Source organism: Sarcophilus harrisii, chromosome 3 (assembly GCF_902635505.1).
Source record: "Sarcophilus harrisii chromosome 3, mSarHar1.11, whole genome shotgun sequence".
Taxonomy (NCBI): Eukaryota; Metazoa; Chordata; class Mammalia; order Dasyuromorphia; family Dasyuridae; genus Sarcophilus; species Sarcophilus harrisii.
Genome location: NC_045428.1, coordinates 117077246 through 117101814, shown reverse-complemented (window position 1 = coordinate 117101814; position 24569 = coordinate 117077246). Strand labels below are relative to the sequence as shown.

Sequence of the window (24569 nt, the reverse complement as noted above, 5' to 3'; positions counted from 1 at the left end):
TGGGGCCTGGACTAGGTTTCTGGAGGTCCTTCAGACGGGTCTTGGTCTCAGTGGAGAAATGAAGGACAGGCCAGTCACCAGGGTGGGGGGAGATGGAGTGAATGTCTCTCTTCCAGCCATTGTTGGCTTTTATATACTCTATTAAATTACATCATCATAGGTGTCAAGTCAATCTTGTAGAACTATATTAAGTATTAAGTACATGTACCGAACTAGAGAACTATTAATCACCATGCCAAACTAGATAACCATTGTTTTATCAGTTCCACTGAGTTTTAACACCTTGTTTCAAGTATGCTTCTCTAGAATTCTGGCTTTATACAGACAAGTCCTCAAAAAGATGGAAATACCAGATCATCTTTCCTGTCTCTTAAGAACCAGTATTGGTCAAGAAGCAACAGAATTGAACATGGAACAACTGATTATTGGTTTAAGATTGGAAAAGGACTGCTTAGCATGTTGCTTGGCACTTAATAAATGTTTATTGGCTGATTGATATCTGGATTCATACAATAACCACCTTAACTCATCTCCCTTACTTATATCTTTTCCTTTCCGTCCTGAAAATTATTCTTTCCAGAACATTTCTTTCATAATATTCCCTGATACATAAACTTTTACAGAGACTCTTCATCAATTACAGGGTAGAACCTAAACTCTTTGGCACTTGAGATTTTCTGTAGTCTGCCCTTATCTTGCCTTTTTCTTTATTTTTCTGTGTGTTCATCTTTCTTCTGATAGACTGATCTTCTGTCTGTATTTTGGATATATTTTGCACATTCTCTCCTTTCATGTTTAAACTTAGATCATATATTCTAAAGCTTAGATCATATCTTCTGTCTTTCTGTTTTTTCCTATCACTTTTGAAATTCTATCCATCTTTTGACACCCCTTAATTTTCTTGTTTTCCATGAATGCTTTTCTGACTTAGCACTCTTAGAATTACAGTCTTTTGAAGGCAAGAATTATTTTGCCTCTGTTATATCTCCACTGCTTAGCAGATTGTGTGCTGCATAGTAGGTGGTTAACAAATGCTTGTTGTTTAATTGATTGCTTGTCCTTAGTTTCTACTTCAATATATAGCCTATAGGAATCTATTTTGTGTGAATTTGACACCACTGATCTATACCACTCGTTTTGCCTTTTTAATCTGTATTTCACAAGTCCCCAATCAAACTATAAGTTCTTCTAATAAAAGGACCATATTTTATAACTCTTTGTATCATGTCTGTATTATAGTCAATTGTCAACTTTTAGGGAGGTAATAGTCCTAGAAAATATTGTGAAAGTAAAAAATATGCATCTTGATTCTTTGAACTTTTAGGAAATAGGGTGTTAGGCTTATGTGGTCACCCAAAATTATGGTCTTTTTTCTAGAGCTTGCTAAAGGTACATTTTTATGCATACAATTTCTTATAACAAAGCATTATTTTTTAAAATTTTTATTTAATTTAATTAATTTTCTTAACACAGCAACCATGAAAAAAATCTCATACATACAGGGGAAAGGAGAGACAGTGCTGGACAGGGGGTGAGGGACTGGAGCAATGTGATGTCAGAAGAAATTGGAGGTGAAAAAGGGAAAGAGGCAACCTGCATATCGAATCTCCTTTTTGTTCTGTGGCTGAACTGTTCTCTATCAAAAGCACAAGCTTTGGGGAGAGCTCCTTTAGAAGTCTGGCTGATTCATCTGAGTTGCACCCTCAGAGCAACCCAGGCAGGGGTAGGAGGCAGGACACATTAGCATCCACAGGAAGGCAAGGTGACCACCACCTTTTTCATTTCCAACATTTTAAGTTACTTTAGTATTTCTAGACAGATTCAAAAACTTTTTTATTAATACTTGTCTTCTTTTTGTGGGTATAAACTAATACTCATTGGGCTTCTCTTTTTTTCTCTATGACATCTAGCCAGGAATATGCATGGTAGTCAACATGAACATGAAAATGAAGTTACTCATGTAATGAAATCACAGGAATGTTTGAAGTCACAAAAGTTACAGGCAGGACTATTGAAGATTGATTGTATCTTGTACGTAGCTGGTATTCTATTGTATAGGTAGAAGTGTTCAGTTCCTTCTTTTTATGGGTGAGGAAACTGAGGAATTAAATCCAATAGCTTCATTTTAAAGAGTTTATAGATTAGGAAACCTATGGGCAGAGAGGTTAAGGGACTTGCCCATGGATAATTCAATTGACTGATTAAATGCTTTACTTGTGTGCTTTCAATGTACCTGTGCAAAAACCTTTAGAAATAAAATATAGCTCTACTTATTCTCTGAGTGGTACTTTGTCTATTAGAATGTCCTACTGCTGTTTTCCTCTGTCAACTTATTATAAAATCATGCAGTTTATTAAAAATGACAGATTATAGTTATTCTTGTCCTATCAAATGTAATTTTTTCTCATGATCTTTAGAAGAAATACACCATAAAAACTTGAGCGTTTTCTCTTACTGCCTTCTTTATTTTTGCACTTAACACTTGAAACTGTATTCTTTATATACCACTTGTAAATAATTTGTGCCACTGAAACATATCCTTTCTTCAGCTATAGTAGGATTCTTAGGTTGCCTAAAATGTACAATAAGCCCAAAGCAGGCAAGCATAATTAAATGTGACAGTGTGATGTAGTGAAAAGAACAGTGTTGAGAGTTAGAACACCTAGCCTCTAAGCCCATTTTTTATTTACTTGAAATTTTCTGGCACTGATTGCTTCACCATTTCAGACTTTAGCATCTTGTTAAGATCAGGTGGCAGGGGTTGAGATGAGGAAGGGATCAAGACTAGAGGTCTCCTAAGGTGTCTTTCATTTGTTTCTGTGATTCTATTTCAAAATCAAAATTCATTTTTGTTCTTTTGTAGACTCTTTCTAATAATGCAGTTCCTGAAAATGTGGGCAGCAGTGGCAGGTTCAAACTTGATGTTTTGAAAAACAAAGCTAAGAGATCCTTGACCAGCTCTCTGGAAAATATCTTCTCAAGGGTGAGTTTTACAAGCTAGTCAAGTACTTTTCTATGTGATATTAACTGTAAATCAATATACACTGTTTCATTTTTTTCTAAATAGGCAAACAGACTCTTTACTTGTCATTATCAAAATTAATACTTTTCTTTAAGTGAACTCTAGTTTAAAGAAAATTGCAAACATAATATTTGTGTCTGGTGTTATTATGCTGATTCTTAAACCTGAATTATCTGTAGAGTTTGGGTAATGGAGACATAGGCATTAAAAAATGGAAACAAGATATTTAAAATCTTAATCCTTGAAGAACTCAGTGCATTTTACTACAAAAATATTGTTATAAAACTCCTCTTTTGTACTTGTCTGGAATCTTAGGGAAAAATCTTAAAAGTCAAGAAGTACATATTGTGAGAAACAAATTTATTAGAATATTATATATACTTTAGTATTAATAGTAGAAATAAAGAAGTCAACAATGTGATTATTTATTTTTATTTTTTATATTAGGCTAAATACCTAATTAAGCTAAATCAACACAATTCTTTTAAACATTTTTCCCTATTATGTTGTGCAGAAAAAAAAAAAGATCAAAAGGGGAAACAATGATAAAGACAAAAACTAACAAATAAAAATGTAAATATTATATTTTGATCCATATTCAGACTTCATGATTCTCTCTCTGGATGTGGGTGGCATTTTCCATCCCAAGTCTATTGGAATCCACAAACATTAAGTGTTTTAGAGCCTATAGTTATGTGAGTGGAGAGAAGGAAAAATATCAGACGTGATATAAAGGTAGAAGACATGACAGTAGATTGGGTATGAATTATGAGTATTAGTGAGTAAAGATGACACCAAAGTTTCAAGTCTGAGGAACCAGGAGAATGGTGGAGCCCTTGACAATAATAGGAAAGTTAGGTGGAGGAGAGAATTTGAGGACGTCAGTTAATATTGGAAAGGATGGCCAGGGTTGCAGAAGACAGCCAGATTTCTAGAAGATGGAAAGAGTGGTATAGGAAAGATTTAAGATGAAAATAAATTTGTTATAGCATTTCAGAGAGCATAGTGGAATTATTAAGCAAATCCAAAGTGGGGTATTTGGAAAGTAAACTTGAAGGGAGTGAGGGTAAGAAGTCAAGTGATAGGGAATGGTGTTTGGTACAGTGATGGCTGGGAACTCATAATCATTTAAAGGAAGAGAGTATGAGGGTGTGGGAGAATTATATTTTGAATAAGTCCTTGCAGAGTATCAATGATTAAAGAGATCTTGTGAAGGATGCAGGAAATGAAACTATTCAGTGACCTTCCTCAAGGTCCATCCTTATTGCATGTGGTAATGTGTGTTCTGTGAATCTCAGAAGGTCCACTTTAGAAAAGACAGAAAAACAAAAGTATGCCTTGAAAGTATCTGGTAGGAGGTGGGGAATGTTGACCCATGAAATAGGGTCATTAAAAAGGAATGAAACAAATGATGTTTGAATTAAACTGAGATGCTCTCATAGAATAACAATAATCTTTATTGCTCAGTAATTTTTAGAACTTCTTAATGGTAGGACAAGAAAGTGTGTGTGTGTATACACTCATATTACATTGTTCCTCCAAAAAACCCAAAGCATCAAATATTTAATGATTTGACATTATATTTATTCCATATTACCACACATGGAATTTATTATTCTTATCTTTTGGTATCAAGAAACTTTGCATTTCATCAAAAAGAAGTTGCCCGCTAAGCTTTTATTTCACTGTATCATAAAGAATTTTGTCTAATCTATACTCATGTGTTACATTTCTAATTATAATAACTTTAAGCAAAATTTACTGGTGGTCTTTATATTCAAACACCCTAATTTAATGAACTATGGAGAAAATAGTGATAGAAAAAAAAGGAATTCCATTTGTAGGTAATAATTCACAATAATTCTTTGGTATATGGTACTTTAGACTAGATAGTTACTTATCCTGGGGTGTTATGAAGTAGTTTTATGTTTCATTTGAGAATTACATTAGGATCAGAGGATCAAGGAGCTAGAAGAGGCCTTGGAGGTCACTTTATTCAATCTACTCCTTTTATAGAGAGCAAAATGACTAGATACTCTCTGAGGTCCTTTGTAGTTCCAGTTTTCTGTGCTTCTTTGATAGTTTTACATTCTTTTATTTGATGCTCAAGGGGGTTTGAAGTCTTTCCTTTTTATCCCACCAGATTCTCATGCTTCCATTGATAAGACTGACATAGCCTATAAACCATTCCCAGTAATAGAATAGCAGACCTGTTTTGGTCAAGATGGTGTTCCAAGGTATTTCAAATTGTGAGTCTTAACAAGTTCTTAAACCATGCAAAAAAGAATAGGATTTTTTTTTTTTTTTTTTTGTGATTTGGAAATAGTTCATGTAGTATTTTAGTTTATTTAGTGAAAGAGAGTTTGTTGTTGTTTTTTAAACATCTAGACTTGCCAGTTTTCCTTCTTTGGGTTATGTAGTGGGTATAACAATGATGTTCTAGTCATATGGTTTAACCTACAATCACTGCCATTTTTAGATGTCAAGATATACTGTATAGCTAACTATAACTATTTGTGAAATAGGATCACTGTTAAATATGTGGAGAAGCTTATAAGCCATTTAAAATGAGGCAAGGAAAACATTGATACATGCATTACCAAATTAGTAATTTGGTATATCCCAGTTATCTAGTTATAAGCATATTTCAGATTAAGGATCTAATGAAAGAAGCAGGTTTCCAAGTATGACAACATTTAGTGTGACAACATTTGACTTTCTCTGCTTACAACATTTCATGGGCAGGTCCAATTAGAATTGTAAAATAAATGTTTTAGTTTTTATTACATGAAAAACCATGAATATGCTAGGCCATTGTCAGTGTCATTGACATTATCAGTGAAAACAAGCTCTTTGCTTGTTTTTTCTCTGGTAGTGATGATAATTATGTGTTTTATTGCTTGGAAGGAAGAAAGGAAAGAAGAAAGCAAACAAAAAATAAATAAACAAAAGAAGGAAGGAAGAAAATAAACAATCAAATAAATGTCTTCTAGGTACCAGACACTATGCTAAACACTTTACAAATAATATCTCATTTGATCCTTACAAGAATACTGCAACATAAACATTATCATCCTTGTTTTACAGTGGAGGAAATTTAGATAGACAGAGGTCCAGTGACTTGCCTAGGCAGTTAGGCAAGATAGTAAATGTATCTGAGACTGGATTTGAATTCAAGTTTTCCTGACTCTGGGTTCATTGATCTATCTACTGCACCACTTAGTAATAGCAAGAGTGCTACATAAGTAGTCAGGAGGCTAATTTGGATCCTGATTGTGGCGCTTACTTGATATGACCTTGAATAAGTCATTCATTTCTTCTGAAATTCATTTTCCTCATCTGTGAATTAGGGATAATAAAATATATATTTGGTAATAAGAAACTGTAGAGCATTCATTGTTATGCTATAGAATTATAGGCGTGAAACTTTTCATCAAAGTTTTATCTGCCTAGTCTTTATTCAACTTTATGTCTTTCTTTTGGACCCCCATTTAGATTCATTGATATTCCTTCTAATTGTGAATTTTCTACTATTCTCATAAAGGCTCTCCCAGGACTATAAGCATATTGGAAGACGCAATATTTCACATGTGCTCTGCTTCTCAGTTACATTCCAGTATAATCCTTGTATTTTTAATTAAAACATGGTAACTGCTAATTCAGGAAAAAAATAGAAATCTTAGCCAAATGTGCAAGGTTGCTTTTTTTTTTTTCCTTAACCAATTCAAGGTCCCATTTGAATTTGGGGACAGTGTGTATGTGTGTATATGTATATGTATATAGAGCTAGATTTGAATTCGTCTTCCTGAATCCGGGCCAGTGCCCTATACACCGTACCATATTACTGCCTCTAATTCCTACTCTTAATTCCTTGAAACACCAACATTCCTGATCTTAGATTTAGAATGGATTTTACACCACCTTTCTCAAGCCATAATTTAATAAGAATGCCCTCTATATCATCCCAAAAAAAGTGACTGTGTCCAATTGCTGCTTGAAGATGTCTTTGGTGGAGAACTAGCTATATCTGGGGTAAAGTTATTCCACTTTGAAGCAATACTAATTGTTAGGATGTTTTCCCTTCTCTCAATTCTAAATCTGCCTTTGTGAAGCTTTGTTTGAAGAATCACAAAATTTCTGAATTGGAAGGGACCTCAATGGGCATATAATAAAACTATAAATGAACCCCCTGTAACATAATTCTTAAGTAGTTATCTAGGCTCTGCTGAAAAACCTCATCACCTCAGGAGGCAGTCTATGCCAATTTGGACAGTTTTAACCATTAAGAAGTTTTTTCTGACACCAAGCCTAAATAATGAAATTCCTTTCCCATTTTGATTTGTGGTCCCTGTCCTTAGGGACCACACAGAACAAATCTAATCTCTCCTCCAGGACCATTCTTCCAATACTTAAAGACAGCTAACTTATCTCCAGGGCGTCTTTTCTTCTCCAGATTAAACTGGTACCTCACTCTATGAAGTATAGAGCAGGATGCCCTCTGTTAGTGTTAACCTGTTTACCATACTTATAGCATGCTTTATATTCTGGATACTGTCCCAGGAGAGTGGAGCTTAATTAGAAATTCAGACCAGTACAAACTAAATGAATGGCACCTTTGTTCATTGTTTTGACAGAAGGCCCACTATGAGCTAATGTGTAAGGGATGATCTTCTAGGCTCTGAGAAAGTTTCTCACAGCCCACCAGGCCTGTAGAGCAGGCCTTTATCACTAAGAGCCATGGGTAAGCCAGGCTTTTTATATGCTTCCTTTATCCTCCAATTTTCCTTTTCAACAAATTATAATGTCCAAAGACTTCAAAGCATAAATCTGGGAGTGGAGGTAATAGATTAAAACCTTTGCCACTTGCTGCCTATATGACCTTGGACAAAATTTCTTAACCCATTTGGCCTTTGGTTTTCTCATCTATATAATTGGAGTATTGAGCTAGATGATCCCTAAGACTCTTTATAACTCTAAATCCTAAGATTAACATGGTACAGGGTGTAGAAATCATCCATAAATTTACCAAAGAGCTTCAGAGGTCATTCTATGCCTCCTGCCGTGCTTTCCACAGAGTGGGAAGGATGATTTCTTGGGATATTCTTGTTTATCTTCATCCATATTTATTCTTTCTAAGAAAAAACTAAAAGCCAAATTTCTTCTATTGTCATCTTATTTCCATCTTATATAGAGGTGTTATAGTAAAGTAGAAAGAATATTGAAGTATGGGAAATAGAGAAACCAGGGTTTAACCCCAGTTGGATAAGCTACATAAGTTTTCCTATAAAATCAGGAATGATCAAGGGAACAAGTATTGATTAAGTACTTACTATGTGCCAAATACTTGGCTAAGAACTTTACAAATATTATTTCATTTGATTCTCACAATAATCTTGTAAGGTATGATTCCTGCTTTAAAGTTGAGGGAACTGAGGCAGACAGAATTAAGCTATTTTCTTAGGGTCAAATAGCTAGTAATTGTCTGAGGCCAACTTTGAACTCAGGATTTCTTGCCTCCAGGCCTAGAATTCCATCCACTGTGCCAATTTCAACAATGAGAAATGATTATCATAGATATTTTTTTCTGTTAAATCACATTTATTTATTAATATAATCCTTTTCTTCATCTATCAGATGATCTCAAGATAAATGAAAAAATAAAAGTAGGTTAGCAAAGCTAATCAAACCTCTTTGATGATATGTGTATTATTCCATACCAGTAGCTTCCTACTTCTGGATTCATTCTTGGTCACTCTAATGACATAATATCAGGTTTTGTTTTATATACTGTTATAGTCACTGTATATATTATTTTCTTTGTCATGTCTACTTCTCTTGGCATCAGTTAACATAAGTCTTCCTGTGATTCTCTCAATTCTTCATATTCATGTTTTTTTTAAAACCACTCAACAATATTCTTACATCTATTTATCAAAACATTTTGTTTATATGATTCCCAATTGATAGATTCCTATTTTATTTCTAACAAAAATGTTTCCAACAAATGTGTCATTATGGTGTATGGATATAAGGCTGTCAGCTCAGCAGCAGCATAAGATAACATTCCCAAACTAGCTTTTAGGATTCTGGAGTGAGATACAGAACCAAATAAAATATTTAATTCTTCTCTTCCCACAGGGAGCAAACAGAATGAGAGGTCGTCTAGGAAGCATGGACAGCTTTGAAAGGTCCAACAGTCTTGCATCAGAGAAGGTACCAAATGAAGGCTGAATATCTATTGCAGCTTTTAGTAATATATAAGATAATATAATGTGTCTTGTGTGGCATAAAGTATAGGATACATATTAATATTTGAATTTTCATCATTTTTTTTACATTTCAGCATGTATTTAACATTGGTTTTTTTTTTTTTTTTTTTTTTTTTTTTTTTGTATTTAACATTGTTAAGTTGACTGGATTGGTAACATGTTCATGTACTACTGATCTTGAAGAGTTCAGTTTGGACTTTGTGCTTGGGGACAATAGATATCTTCCCTTTTTATAGGTTAGTTGGGTTACAATAATATTTTTTTGCTATGTGGAGTTTTTCTTCTTGGTGATGCAATTTTATCCTTAGTAATACAAATTCATGTAATAATGAGCTGTTGTTATAATATAGTTTTGTTGAACTTTAGAGCTAATTTTGATTTTTTCCCTTAATTTCAACTTCATACTCATATTTTTATTTTAGAAAATATCCTTTTCATTTTTTCTCCTGATTCTTGATAATCCTGAAAATTGAAGCATATTCATGTAAATTTCTTTAAAAATATGTCACAATTTGAAGCCTATTCAAACTAATTTCTTTTAAAACCTATAAAAATTAGTTTCAATAAACTTTTTATTTGCGGAGTTTCCATAGCTAAGAATTTATTTCGAATTTTATTGGTCTTAGGAATCTAAAAAACATGACATATGGTGACTATTCTGTGACACATAAACAATGTACTCATCTGAATTGGAAGATTTGTTAGACTTGTCCATGCAATGTGAGACACATACCAGCATATCTCACTTTTCATTTATTTCCTGTTTTTCATGTTTTTCAGTTTATCTCAGGCAACATGTAGTTGGACAATAGCCTATCCAGGGGACAAGGATGCCTAATAGATTTTATTATTTTATTTTCCTGATTCTGCTGCTGTTAAAGCTGGACAATCAGACTGTGTTATGTTGTTTTGACAGTACAGGAAGTATGCGACTGATGTGTCAAGGAAATTAGCAGACACATACACGAACCCCACCTGCTTTTGGTCATGATTTCTTTTCATCTTTCTGCCAACAGCAGAAGTACAGTAACTACAGCATTTTATTGCCACAAAGTGTCAGAGGAAAGAATACCTTGTCTTATCCCCACTTTCTCATTTTGGTCTGTCTTTGCGGAGGCTTTTGTCTCAGAGCAAGCTTCTCCAAAGAAGTTGGTCATGCTCCTCCTGATTAGCGTGCAGCATGACTTAAGTAAAAGAGGCAAGTTGCTCATGACCCAGGAAAAAGAAGAGACCTCCTCTCTCCTGTAAGCTCTCTCTTGTCAGGCCTGCCATGCTTTCTGTGAGAAGGCAAGGCCTCACTCCCCTTTGATCTCTTCTCAGGACTGCTCACCAGGTGACTCCCCGCCAGGCACCCCGCCAGCCTCTCCGCTGTACCCGGCCTGGCAGACCTTCCCTGAAGAGGACTCAGACTCCCCTCAGTTCCGAAGGCGGGCACACACATTCAGCCATCCCCCCTCAAGTACAAAGAGAAAGATCGCTTTACAGGATGGGCGATCTCAGGGTGTTCAGTCTCCTCTCCTGAGACAGAATTCCATTGAACAGTGCAGGTGAGTCTGAACTTTCCTTCCTATTAGACTTGGCAGTGTTGATTTTGGTGAGAGTTGTTCTGGGAGGGAAATGCTGTTACACTAAAAATCATGTCCTATTTTCTGTAGAAGGAGGAGAAAGGCGCTCTATAGATCTATCAGTATGTTAAATGATGGTAGTCTAATATTAGCTAGTCCAAGTTATACATTATGCATATTATTTGGAAGAACTCACAAAACCCCAATTAACAGAAAACCTCTAAGCAGAGGTTTAACACATATCAACAAACTGTTTATGTTTAATAAAGGGAAAAGATTAAAGAGGGTTATCATGCAGTTATTTTGACTGAAATTTGCTGACTGCACAAGTTAGTTAATGGTTTCTAGATAATAATTACAAAGAAATGAAGTCAGCAAATTTTAAAATAACTAATTACTAGAAACTTCCTGTTCACACAAAATCACATGATTAGATAAAAGCATCTATTAGATTAATTTTAAAGTTGGGGTAATCATTTTGTTAAGTGCAAAATAATATATAAGAGATGGATTTCCCTTTTGGATTTCCCTCTAGAATAAAATGATTTGCCTTAATAATAAAGGCAGTGCATACCATAGTTGACAGGAAGTATAGCAACCTGAAAAAGCTACTCTAAGAATTTGTGATGTATTATTTCAGAATTTATTATTATGTCAACTTTATCATATGTGTTAAAATTATGTTTTGGGTTTCTATAATAATGTATATATGTAATACTTTCTTCTCTTCTCACTATGTAACTGAAATAAAAATTTGCTAGAATTCATATTTTTTCTCTGCATTATATGTAAGAAGTTATTTAGATGATATGTGATAGATGCTATATGTGATATAGGCATTAGGATGAGACTTAAATCTCATATTGATTATATAGGACAACTTTTCTAGTGTTAATTTCCAGAAATTATTAGGACATAAAGGTGGCAAAAAATGTTTTAAAGAAATGCTATAGGGTACTAAGTAAAATAAAGCAGAACTTCCATTTCTTCCTTTGTAAAGATTGCTCTTTGGCTCATATTTTTTTATTTTTATAAAATATAAAAAATATTATTTTAATATTAATGTAAAATATATTATGAAGAAAAATAAAGCAAAAATTACATTTGTATTCCAAGACAGTCAATCTCTTCTTTCCCAGGATTCATAAATTTAAAATTTAGTAGGAACACTTCTACTAAGTGGATCTTTAGTTACCAAACAAGCAGACAAAATTCCCTTCAGAATGTCAGTTAAAATAATTATCAACTTATATTTTTAAAACTATGAGAATAAGGAAACATTTTGAGTTGAGCTGTTTGTGGCAATGCAGTACTGTTTAGCAGATTTATTTTTTTCTAGTGCTGCATGGACTACATCTATTAAGTACCTTGGATGAACAAAACAAGATCAAAGAAAATGAAAATTGGTATTACAGTAAACTGAAATTTACATTCTGATTTCCAAAAGCAAAAAAAAAAAATTGTTAGTTCTTTATTTTCAGAAAAGCTTACTATTTTATTTAAAATAATCAGGCCTTTGAAGTACTGACAACCTACTTTTTCTTGTGGAATTTATTTCCTGTGATAATTTCCCATGAAATTTCTTTTACATATGAAAAACAAACAATAATTTATCCTAAAATTTTTTAGAATGCATTAAAGACTAAGGCATGATATAAGAGATATGGCATTAGGAAGCATAACATTAGATTATGAAGCAAGAGTATTGCATATAGAGAATGTTAGCTTTCTCCTGTCAGGTCCAATTCCATACTTTCTTTTCTTAGATAATTAATTGATATCAGAAGGCTATTTAAAAGATTTTTTTTAGTGAATAAAATTCTTAACTGTTGTACTATAACTTAAAACAAATTTGCTGTATTTTCTGTGCTTAGCGTTCTTCTATCAGGTCGACGCATTCACAAGGAGAGTAAATCTTCTTCTTCCAGTCTTCCAAGTCTTCATACTTCCTTCTCTGCCCCTTCCTTCTCTGCCCCCTCTTTCCTGAAAAGCTTTTACCAGAGTTCAGGTAGACTGTCCCCACAGTATGAAAATGAAATAAGGTGAGAGCAGTAGCCTCTGTTGGCAAAGAAAAATTTTTTCTAGAGTGCTTCTGGTATACTGATATGCTAATAAAAATTAATAAATTTTGGAGTGACATCTATATATACTGCTTTGTGCTAATTTCTAATTTGCTTTCCTAAATATTTTATTTGTTTCTGGGTTGAGTAGCCTAATGAGAATTTTGAAAGTAGAAGATTAACCAAAGTGAAGAATCATTATAAAATCGGTAGTTTTCATGCTTTTTTCTAGTGTGAACCCTATCTTAATTTTCTCCCCAGACCTCAGAATCTTAAACATGGGTGTGGTGGTAGATTGTTTGAGGCCTCTAGAGCTGATAATATTAAATAATAATTTTTTCTCATAAATCCCTGGACCTGCCTTTTGAAATTCCATAATTCCTTAGAACAAAGTTTGAAAGCTACTGATAAATGACTGTGCCTAAGAAAAATGATTGATGCATGTTTGTCATTTTTTGAGTGGTTGAAGGAATTAATTATTTACCTGACCAATTTTTTTATATGGATCTAATTTTTTGCATTTAAATGGATATGGGATTCCAGAACTCACAATTCTAAATAACAATTGGATGGATGGGTAGGAGTGAAGGGGTGGGGTAGGGGAGAGGTTTGATGGTGATTTTTCATTCTAAAAAAGGGAATTTTAAAAATTGTTTACTCATTGTGATGGTCAGTCACAATTTATAATAGTACATGAGAAGAGTAAACTATGAAGTTCCTTTTAAAAGCAATGTATATGATAATCTTACTTGGTAAACATTTTTTAATCTCCTATTAAATTTCAGGTATTGTGCTAAATGGTAGGATACTTTTTAAAAAACAAAGGTTAAAAAAGACTTCTTTCAAAGAATTTACAGTTTGATGGGAGAGAGAACATGCAAATTATTATGCACAGACAAGATATATACAATGTAAATGAAAGATAGTTTCAGAAAATAGACAGTAACAGTGGGGAAAACAATGAAAGATCTTGTGAAGAAATTTGGATTTTAGTTGAGGTTTTTGAAGAACCAGGAAATGAGAAGAGAAGAGAGAGCATTCCATGCATGAGGGACAGCCATTGAAAATGACTAGATTGGGGGGATAAAGTGTATTGTTTTGGGAAGAGCAAGGGGGCTAGTGTCTCCTATATTGAGATGTACAAGGTGAGCGGTAAGATGTAAGACGACTGGTAGAGTAGGAGGGGACTAGGATATGAAGGACATGAATTCAAACAGAAGACTTGATTTTTGATCTTGGAGGAAATAGAATGTCACTGCAGTTTTGAGTAGGGAAGTGACGTAGTCAGACCTGTGCTTTAGAAGTACATCTGAGTGCAATGGAGAAAGATTTAGGACAGGTAGACTGATCAGCAGTATATTTCAATAATCTGGATATGTGGTGATGAGGGCTTGTAGTGTAGCAATAGCAATGTCAGAGGAAAGAAGGGAGATGTACATGAGAGATGTTACAAGGTAACCCATGAAATCAACAGGCCTTGGCAAGATTAGATATGGAAGGTGAGAGTGAAGAGATGAAGATGATACCTAGGTTTTGAGCCTGAAGTAATTGGGAGAATGATTGCTCCTTGGATAGTAATAAGGAAGTTTGAATGGGAAGAAAATAAGTTCAGTTTAAGATTTCTATGAGATCTCTAGGTCAAGATATCCAGTAGATGGTTGGAAATTATACTAGAGGTCCAGAGAGAGATGAGGGCAGAATAAGTATATTAGAGAACTTTCAACAAAGAGATGATAAATAAAACTATGGGAGCATATGTGATCACTAAGTGAAATAGTTTGGAGAGAGAAGAGGGCCCAAGACATTCTAGAAACATGCATTGGTGGCTATGATCTAAATTTTTTGTTTATACTTATAGCATAAATTACAGTGGTTTTTGAGAAATTCTGATTCATAGTGAGTAAGGATCTTTTAGTATAGGAGTTGACAACTTTGAAAATTGCACTGTCATATTCTGTTCTTCTAGCATGTGAAGAATAGGAGGTAGTAACTCTTTGTTGACTTGACTGTAAGAAGCTGTAGTGATTATAGTTTTGAGGATGGCAACTATTTTACATATATATTTACATATGTTTATAGTTCATCAGGAGAGAGGGAATAATAACTAACTTACATGACATTTACAATGAATCTATGTGGCATTTTGGTCGGGTATGTTTCATATTGCAACCATGTATTAACCAAAAAATAAAGTATTTCATCAGCTCTAATATCTAGTTCCATTTTCAGAGATCTCCACACCAAGTTTCTGCTTTTCAAATGTATTTTGCCCACACTGGATGGAAAAGATAATTTTCAACCTGTGTAGTTTTGAATCTGAACTTGCTGTACACTAGGGATAGAATTTATTTCTAGTGAGAGAGATTGGGGAAGGAATGGAGATGGTTAAATTAATGTGGTAAAAAATATTTAAACAGAACAAGCCTTGTAAAGTATTCAGTGAATTTAGAGTGCTCTTTTTTGTGTTCATAGGTATTAAATGTAAGCATTTAGGGCTTTATTTGCACAGTACCTTGTCCTCTCATTTATCCCTACTTCTAGTCATTGACTTGCGATAAAGCCTGTGAGGTACCTAAGGACAGTATTGGATAAATCAGGGTTTTTTTTTTTGTTTGTTTATTTTTTGGTGGGAAGAGAAGAGAAATAGCAGAGAGAATCCCATTTTGTAAAAATGTTATGCCTCCAAATAAGAAAGTCTGTTAAAAAATATTGCAGATTAAATTTGGATGGGGGAATAGAGAAGATAAAAACAGTTATTTTACCTTTCAAAATTTTTATTATATATCATTTTAAAGTATGGGCATATTTATTTTTCTTTAGAATTAGATTCTGATATTCACATTTGCATATTCTCTCTAGACTGGTTTGATGTGGGGAATATAGAATCCAGGGGTACACATTAAATTTCATTGGAAATTATAGTTTTGTCTATTGACTTACTTCAAAGGCCATGTTTATAGTGGAGTACTCTAGTAGTTTTGGAATCATTTTTTGTGAAATTATTTTATTTTTCTATAACTATCGTGTATCTTAGTACCCCAAATCAAAGAGCTCTAAACCTTTCAGACCAAACAGTAGGAAGACTTTCTAAGATCTATTGTGATGATCATATATACTGGATGTCTTGAAATTCCCAGTGCAGTTTTAAGTTTTTTGGGTTTTTTTGTTTTTGCTTTTTGTTGAGGCAATTGGTGTTAAGTGACTTACCCAAGGTCACATAGATAGTAAGTGTAAAGTATCTGAGATCAGATTTGAACTCAGGTCCTCCTGACTTCAGGACTGGTGCTCTATCTACTAAGCCACCTAACTGCCCCTGCAGTTTTAAGTTTTAAAACTGCTTTAAGACTTTTGGGACATCCTCTACTTAAAATGACCTGCAGAAATCTGGGGTTGGACAATTTCTTAAGTTTGTATCCCAAACAACAGTTTGCTTCATCTTAATCTTTACCTATGATGTGTGAGAGTAGGGATAAAGTGAAATTTTAATAAATGATTTTGATTTTAGTTGAAAGTAGTTTCCTAATATACTTCATGGGTTTCTGAGTATCTGTGACCAAGCAAGATACCCAAATACTAAGCAATAGGAGAATAATGCACAGTGCTCTAGTAAAGTAGATGAATTTATGAATTTTTGTTGCTCACAGTAAGTGTAATAACTGTAAGAAGTAATACTTTCTCAGAACTATTATTTTGAATCTTGGGTATTTAAATTATTGTACGTGGTATAAGCTGTATAGGAAGTAAAAAGTAAAGGAGAATAAATATACTTTATCTCATTTCTAAAATGAAACATGGTGGCAAAATAATCAGTTTATCTAATGTATTTTATGTTAATTTGTTGTGATGCTTCTTAAAATTTTATCTAAAAGCTTCTAGAATAATGGCTTGTAATAGTAACTTTGTAGTTATTACTATCAAAGTTCATGAATACAAAGTAAATGATAATTATTCATCTTCATTTTTCATCATCTTCATCTTCATCTTTACTACTCTCTGTTAGGAAAATGAAATATCCTAGTCAAGATGTTCTGAAATAATTTTCTCACATTCACTGATAAAAATAGTGTAAGCTTTAATTTGGTGCCATTATTATTTGAATTATATCTACAAATCATCATAGGGTCTTGAAACAAAGCATTGTAGTGCTTTACCATGATTTTAGACATAATATCTTTATTGTTGTGCTAATGCCCTTCCTTGTTTTTCTGTTGACTAGAATGAAGGACTCTGCTTCAGAATCAAGGTGATTGGAAGTTTTAAGTATGCTAATATGTCATGAAGGAAGAAGGCTCATTGATTTTATTTAGTTCCTATTGTCATTTAATCCCCTTTCCTTACACATCTGTTTTTTATATTATTTAATATTTCTATCTTTTTTATTTTTAAAACATTTATTGGGTATCTATCTGTTGGGTGCATGACATTGGTTTGGATACTGTGGGAGTTATATAATTAAGGGGATGTGTTCTCTGTTCTCAAGAAGTTTACTTTATGAGTTTTTTCATATTAATCCTAATGAGAAGTCTGTTTCTACTCTTTTCCAAGTTGACCTATCCAGAAAAGTACTATGGCCTTCATCCCAAGACTGGTAACATTAATAATAAGATCCTTCTTTTGTGGATCTTAACACTATAGTTAGCTGAAAAAAAACCTCCCAATATAACATTTTTTTCATTAATTTTATGATGGTTATCAGATGAATAAAGTATTTCTGACTATTTCAGTACTCATCAGTGGATCAGGCTGGACCCTCTAAGGACTTTCAGATCCCTTTAAGCTAACTTCATAGAAAAGTAAGGCCGGGTCTTGGATCTTGGTTTCTTATTCACTCTTAGATAAGAGTTTGACTCTACATCTTTGATAATTCAGAAGAAAATATCTTCATTTCCTTTTGACCCTTACATATGTTTTGTAGATAAATGTCAGTAAGTTGTGATAGATTAACTATAGTTGAGAATTATTTGCTAGATTTCATGTAGATGTAATGATCTTTGAAAACATAGTAAAATCAGTTTTTCAACTTCATTATTCTACTTCTTGACCTTTGTAAGAAGGTTGTGAATTTATCTGTTTTACTTACTCAAACTGAGAAGTCTTTTTTTAGTCTGGGTTTTAGAAAAGGAAGTTCACTACTTTGATTATTTGTGTTATTAATGTTTTTCATTGTTCTATCGACTTAATATAACCTCTGTGCTTTCTATTAGTTTATTCATACAGCAGGTCAAATCTACATTTATTTAGTCAGTAAAAGTTTTAGGATAGCAAAACTGCATGAAGATGAAAGTCCATGGAGATGAAGTATAATTTAATGAATTGATTTATCATATTTCAGAGACTGTATCTTTTTTAGCATATTTATGAAACCTTTCAAAATATTTTGAAAGAGAAATATTTAATTTGCTCCTTTTGTAAATAGTTCTTTTCTTGTTCATCATATTTTGCAGATTTAATTTTGTCCTTTTATAATTTTTAAGTTGTTTTAGTTTTACATATAGCTTTCATTTAATCTTTTCTTAGTTATCAAAATTGTCACAATAAATGTTTAATTCCGATGGGGTATATTCTTTAATATCCATTGAAATTCTTTTTTAGAAAAATGACACATGAAGCTATTTTCTACTTTGTTATTAGTCCTCATATTCAAAAAAGAGTTAATGTGATGTGTAGTAGTGCTAGCATTTTACAGAATTGGAGACATTGTAATCATTGATTCCCAGTGCATAGTCACTAAAACATCTTGAATTTAATGGGTGTATTATTATATTTTGTTTAGGATTTATCATGTTAATTTAGTAGCTCACATTGGGAAATTTTGTGCTTTTTAACTCTATTGTATGTTCAAAATTATTTTTGAACTTAATTAGTTCATATCCCACTCATAGCATGAAATCCCTCTTTTTTTTGTTGATTGCGTGTAGAGAGAAGGATTTTCCCCACTTTGTGTAATGGGAAGAGGAATCTGAGATTCTTTTTGTCCCTTCTAGATGACTGTGAAAAAGAATTGCATTTGTGTCTTGTAGATAACTATTATATTATCATAATCCATTTTCATTAGGATTTCTCATGTTTTATTCTGTTGATTAGTTTTCCTCTCTGGTAGATAAACTGTTAGCATAGAATATTTTCCATAGATCTTTTCACTGAGTAAAATGTTTTATATTTTTGGAAACTAAAATACAACAGAGGGAGAAAAGTTGATGTGCGTGTGTATGTGTGTGTGTGTGTGTGTGTGTGTGTGTGTGTGTGTGTGTGTGTATACTGTGAATATTAGTTGTTTTGGTTATGCACTTCATATGGAACTTCTGACATATTAACACATACATGCTTACTTTTTAAAATACTATTGTTCCAGAAGGAAAGGAAACAAGATTGATAGTCTCTCAGTATTAAAAAAAAAAAAAAGGAATGACAGAAAATAAAATAATTCAAAGAATTTACAATTTTTTTTAACTAGGCCTGTAGAAGGGCTATAGAAAAAAGACATCTTTTATTTGTAAAAATTTTAAAATTTGTAAAAATTTGTAAAAAATTTAAGCTCCAGTCCCCCTAAGTATTCAAGATTTCTTAAATGAAATGCAAAGCTGTACTAAAATCATGTTATCTTCTTGTTTTTACAATATATCTTGCATATCTAATTCCTAATTAAAGGAGAAATGAAAACCATTATCAGAGTTTGAAAAATATCCACTACTTTCCAACCTTACTTCTTCATGCCTTGGCATGAATAATTTTTATTATAATCTATTCCTGGATGAGTTGGAATGAAGGAATATTAAGTATAAACACAGTTGTATAAAGAATAATTCAAATAGTTTTGATTCTTAGGATTGATGTTTTGTGCTCCTGGTTTTAGAAGCAAGGATTTCAAATAACTGAAGGACTGAATATAAAGTAAAAAATGCTACAGTGAAAAAAATGCTACAGTAAATCACAAAAATTTACTAAATAATAAAATGGTAAAGAAACCATATTATCAGTCTTACTCTGTAATTGCAGTCTTTAAATTTTCAATTGGAAAATAAAATAATATTTCAAAATATAATTTTAAATACTTAAAGTCATTGAATTCTTTTGCATATTCATCCTTTAATTAGAGTGTTTTAAGCCATTTTATGTATTAGCTTCTGAGCATAGGTTTAATTAGTTAACTAATAAACATCAAAACTTTTGTTTGTGCTTATCAGTGTAAAAGCTATATTGAAAGTAGAAGAAAAATTTTAGTTCAGTGATTTCCTTTAAGCTACTTATGTTAAGAAATGAGCCATAATGAAATGTTGAGTAATAAAAATGTGCTTCATTTACCTATTTTATATTTTTTCTGAAGATTTTGTTTTTTATAATGTAATTTAAAGACATCAAGACAATCCAGTTTAGTCTTTCATTTTATTAGTATTTCAAATACTGAAGAGAAAATTAGTGATTACATGGAAAGAACTTTGAAGTATTATTAAATTGCCAAAGTTTTATTGAATTTTTGAATTAATTTATCTTGATTTTTATTTGAGTTAAAGCTATATAGAAGTAACTCAGTAACTATTAGAAAGCCTATTCTTTAAATTGAACTGTCCTAACTTATTGGCCATAAAATGAATACATCTCTACTATATTTCTTTTTTGTTACTTAATTGTTTTTGTTGCTTAATTATCAAGTTGTTACATAATTGAAACTTTTTTTTAAAAAAAATATTTTAATTTAAGAAAGAAACCATCCAACAATCTTATAAGTACACTAAGATACAGTATTTTACCCATTGTACTAATGTCCCATTACAGGTCTTGCAGTCTTATTATCTTAAATGAAAGATTCATGCCCAAAGAGAGATAGTAGTTGCTGACTAAAGTGCCCTATCTTTTCAGCCTTATAATACATCCTCCTCCTTATGCACTATAAAACTTATCCAAACTGAAATATCCAAATGTGCCTTGTACTTTTCCCCCTACATGCTTTTGCTTATTCTACTACCTTGCTTAGAACATTCCATATGCTTTTTTGCCTATTAAATTTCTATCCATCTTTTAAAGCCCAATTCAAATGCCATCTTCTCAATGAGTCCCTCCCTAATCCATTCAGTTGATAATTACTTTCAAGTGCATTTATCTTCTATTATTATTTTTATTTTACTTATCTGTTTATGTGTTTTTTCTAGTTAGTAAGATTCATGAACATAGGAACTATGTGTTACTAAACTTCCTACTATTCAGTGCTTTGCATATAATAAAGCTTAATAATTATTGAATTGAACAATAAACAAAAAACTTATAAATTCTTAGAAGTATTATCTTGATACATCACTACTCTCACATTCATTGAGCAGATAAGCAGGCTCTTTTAAAATTTGTTTTACTTGTTCATCTCAGGAAATATTTTTCATGACACTTTTGTTAAATGCATAGAGAATATAGTATAGTAATAGCAGATTAGGGTGTTTAAATCCTATCACAGGCAGCCTAGTTAAGGGTAACTTTAGCAATCCCTAAAAGGAGAATATAGATACCAGTGCTCTCAAAAGAGGAAGTGAAGAATAACATATACATCAGTTATTTAAGAATATATGATTACATCAGTGTGAGGCTTCTGTCCTGTGACGCATATCACAACTCCTGGGTGTTTTGTGAATTCCTGTGGCAAAAAAAGCCAAAACAAAATAAAAAACCCCCATATTTTCCAATGAGCAATTAGGCTTATAGGCCTTTTACGATATATTTAAGGTTAGCCATTACCAACTTAAAGCTTTTCAGCTTCTTAAAACTGGCATAATCTTTTTGACAATCCTACTTTACTTACATAGCATGAACCATCATTGAAGTAGAACTTAGATAGAGAAAATCATTCAGTTTATTTCAGCAGTTCACTTCAGCAAACATTTACAAGTAACTGCTATATGCTAGATACTGTGATAGGCGATAGGAAAAAAAATCAAAGGAAAAAATGGTGGTACTATGGATATGTGTACCTCAAAAAGACCAGTTGTTCCCATCCTAAAGAATTTATTATTCTCTTGAGATATACAAGTAAACATTTGGGTAAATACAAGATAATTTTTTTTTTTTCTGAAGCAATTGGGGTTAAGTGACTTGCCCAGGGTCACACAGCTGGGAAGTGCTAAATGTCTGAGACCAGATTTGAACTCAGGTCCTCCTGACTTCAGGGCTGGTGCTCTATCTACTGTGCTACCTAGCTGCCCCAATACAAGATAATTTAAGGAGGGAGATCACTAAAAACATGGAAAAACAACAGATACTTCCCTTCAGAGTCTGAACTAAGCCTTGGAATAAGGTTAGGATTCTAAGTGATAAGTGTGAGGGGGGTTCATTCTGTGATGGGAGATCAGTCAGTTAACAGGTATTTGCTGTTTTATAGTAACAATGCTTGGTGCTAGAGAAAGTCAAAGCTGAAATGATTCCTGCTCTCAAGGAGATTACAGTGGCCAGTTTGACTGGACTTTAGAGTATGGCAGGGGGAGAAATATGCAATATCAGTAAACTGGAGGCAAACTGTGAATAGCTCTCATGTTGACAGTCAGTCGGAAAGGTTTTATTAAGTGTTTATTCTGCCAGACACAGTTCTAGGTATTAGGGATGCAAGTGAAGACAAAGCCATTCCCTACTGTCAAGGAGCTTCTATGCACGTGTGTGCACATGTGTATGTATGTACATGTACGTGTGCAGGAGTGTGTATACATGTATTCACATATGTATCCATGTATCCACATATGTGTGTGAGAAAGAAATAGAGAGACCGAGACAGAGAGAGAGAAACTGAGAGATATTCAGAGAGAAAGATCAAGAGAGACAGAGAGAGAGAGAGAGGGAGGGAGGAAGAGAGAGAAGCAAAAAAACCCAACTAGACACCTTCAAGATGTATATAACAGAGATGGAAAGTCATTTCAAAAGAGAGAAGACACTGGTGACTTAGTGGAGCTGAGAGGGTCTCCTGTAATAAGTGGAATCAGAGCTGATTCTTGAAGGAAGCCATGAAACATGAAGGTGAGGAGGGAGAGGAGCCAGTACAAAGGCATGTAAAAGGGATGTGTAGGGGCCTTTGTAGGGAATAGTAATAGGTCAGTATGGTAGCTGTATTGTTGAATATCCGGAATGAAGCAGAAGAAAGGTGGTAAGGAGCCCAGTCATGAAGAATTTTAAATACCCAAACTTTATGTTTGATCTTAGATGCAATAAGAAACTAGGGAGTAGGGAGGTGACAGGGCCACACTTACAGTTTAGGTGAATTGCTTTGCAGCTCTTTGGAGGTTAGATTGTATTGTAGTGAGACAAGACAGTGGTGACTGTGTGAATGGAGAGATATTATAAAAGGGAAATATGAGAATATAAGAGATCTTATCAAAGTACAAACACATTATCTAGCATCTCATTTGGAATGGATGTATGGAGTGAGTGACAGGGAATAGTTGATGGCTATGAGACTTTGTAGTGTGTCCAAAAGAGGAGTCATTATTCCCCCCCTCAAATCCATCTCTTTTAAATTTCAAGAATATCATCTACTTTATTCTCATTTCCACTCCCATCACTTAGTTTCCCAACTTTCATGACAACTCTTCACTCGCACCCCACATATCTATTCTGTTGCTAAATGAGCTATTTGTATTTTGACAAGATCCCTCCAGTAAGACTACTTCTCTCTATTCATATAACTACCACCCTTCGCATATCTTGCTTAAACTACTGTTGTAATCCTCTAATTGGTCTCTTCCCTCTTCAGTCCTTCCTCCTTATGCTGCTAGTGATTTTCCTTAAGTATAGATCTGACCTTGTAAAGTCCAGTGACTCCATCACTTCTGGACTCAGATATAAACTCCTCTGTTTTGCATTTAGAGCTTCTCATAGCCAGCCCCTTACCTTTCCAGTCTCTTCAACATTTCTCCTTCTTCCTTGTGTAGTTCAGGCATACTGTCCTACTTGGCTTTTCCTCACAAACTCTCCATCTCCTTTTTTCATGCCTTTTCACTGACTGCCCTGTATGTTCTCCCTTCCGCTTTGTCCCTTTAGAATCCATAACTTCCTTCATAATTCAGTTAAAGTTCCACCATTTGCAGGAGATATTTTTCTGTCCTAGTTGCTAATGCTGTCATCTCTAAGGTCACCTTCTATCTATTTCACATGCATATTGTATGTACATAGTGTTATATTCCCCATTAGAATGTAAGCTACTTGAAGACAGGACCTTTTTCCCCCCCCAGCAAAGTGCCTGGAACTTTGTGAGTGCTTGATAAATATTTGTTGATTAATTAAGAAGGCCAGTTTGACTAGACGATGAATTTTGAAGGGAAGTCATGATTAAGAAGACCTGATAGATAAGTTGGGGCTAGGTTTTGAAAGGTCTTAAATGCCAAAGAAGTTTCTCTTTGTTGTTAGAGATAATAGGAAACTGATGAAGTTTGAGCAAGGGAATGGCATGATCAGGAATAAATTGATGGGAAAGATTTGAGGCAAGAAAATAATTAGGAGGTTATTGTCACTACCCATATAAAATTGTGGTGTGTGAATTAAGAAAAGAGAATGTTGGAACTGGTGATTGTGTGATGAATGAGAATAAAGACTTGGGAATGATGCTGAAGTTGTGAACCTTTGTAACTGGAAGAGCTTTTCTCCTTTGACAATATTAGGAAAGTTTAGAAAAGGAATGGATTTTGGG

At 33.4% G+C, this 24569-nt stretch overlaps 1 protein-coding gene across 10 annotated transcripts in view; it reads left to right on the top strand.

The window, feature by feature from the left end:
• TBC1D4 (TBC1 domain family member 4) overlaps positions 1 to 24569 on the top strand; it is a 196701-nt gene that overhangs the window by 140927 nt on the left and 31205 nt on the right. For 5 of the 10 annotated variants that reach the window (XM_031958483.1, XM_031958482.1, XM_031958488.1 and 2 more), the window contains exons 8-12: positions 2864 to 2983; positions 9161 to 9235; positions 10612 to 10838; positions 12731 to 12898; positions 17133 to 17159. In XM_031958483.1, the coding sequence (XP_031814343.1) occupies positions 2864 to 2983; positions 9161 to 9235; positions 10612 to 10838; positions 12731 to 12898; positions 17133 to 17159 (617 nt within the window). The remainder of the gene's footprint in view (positions 1 to 2863; positions 2984 to 9160; positions 9236 to 10611; positions 10839 to 12730; positions 12899 to 17132; positions 17160 to 24569) is intronic. The other 5 variants (XM_031958485.1, XM_031958484.1, XM_023500545.2 and 2 more) reach the window with 3 other exon arrangements.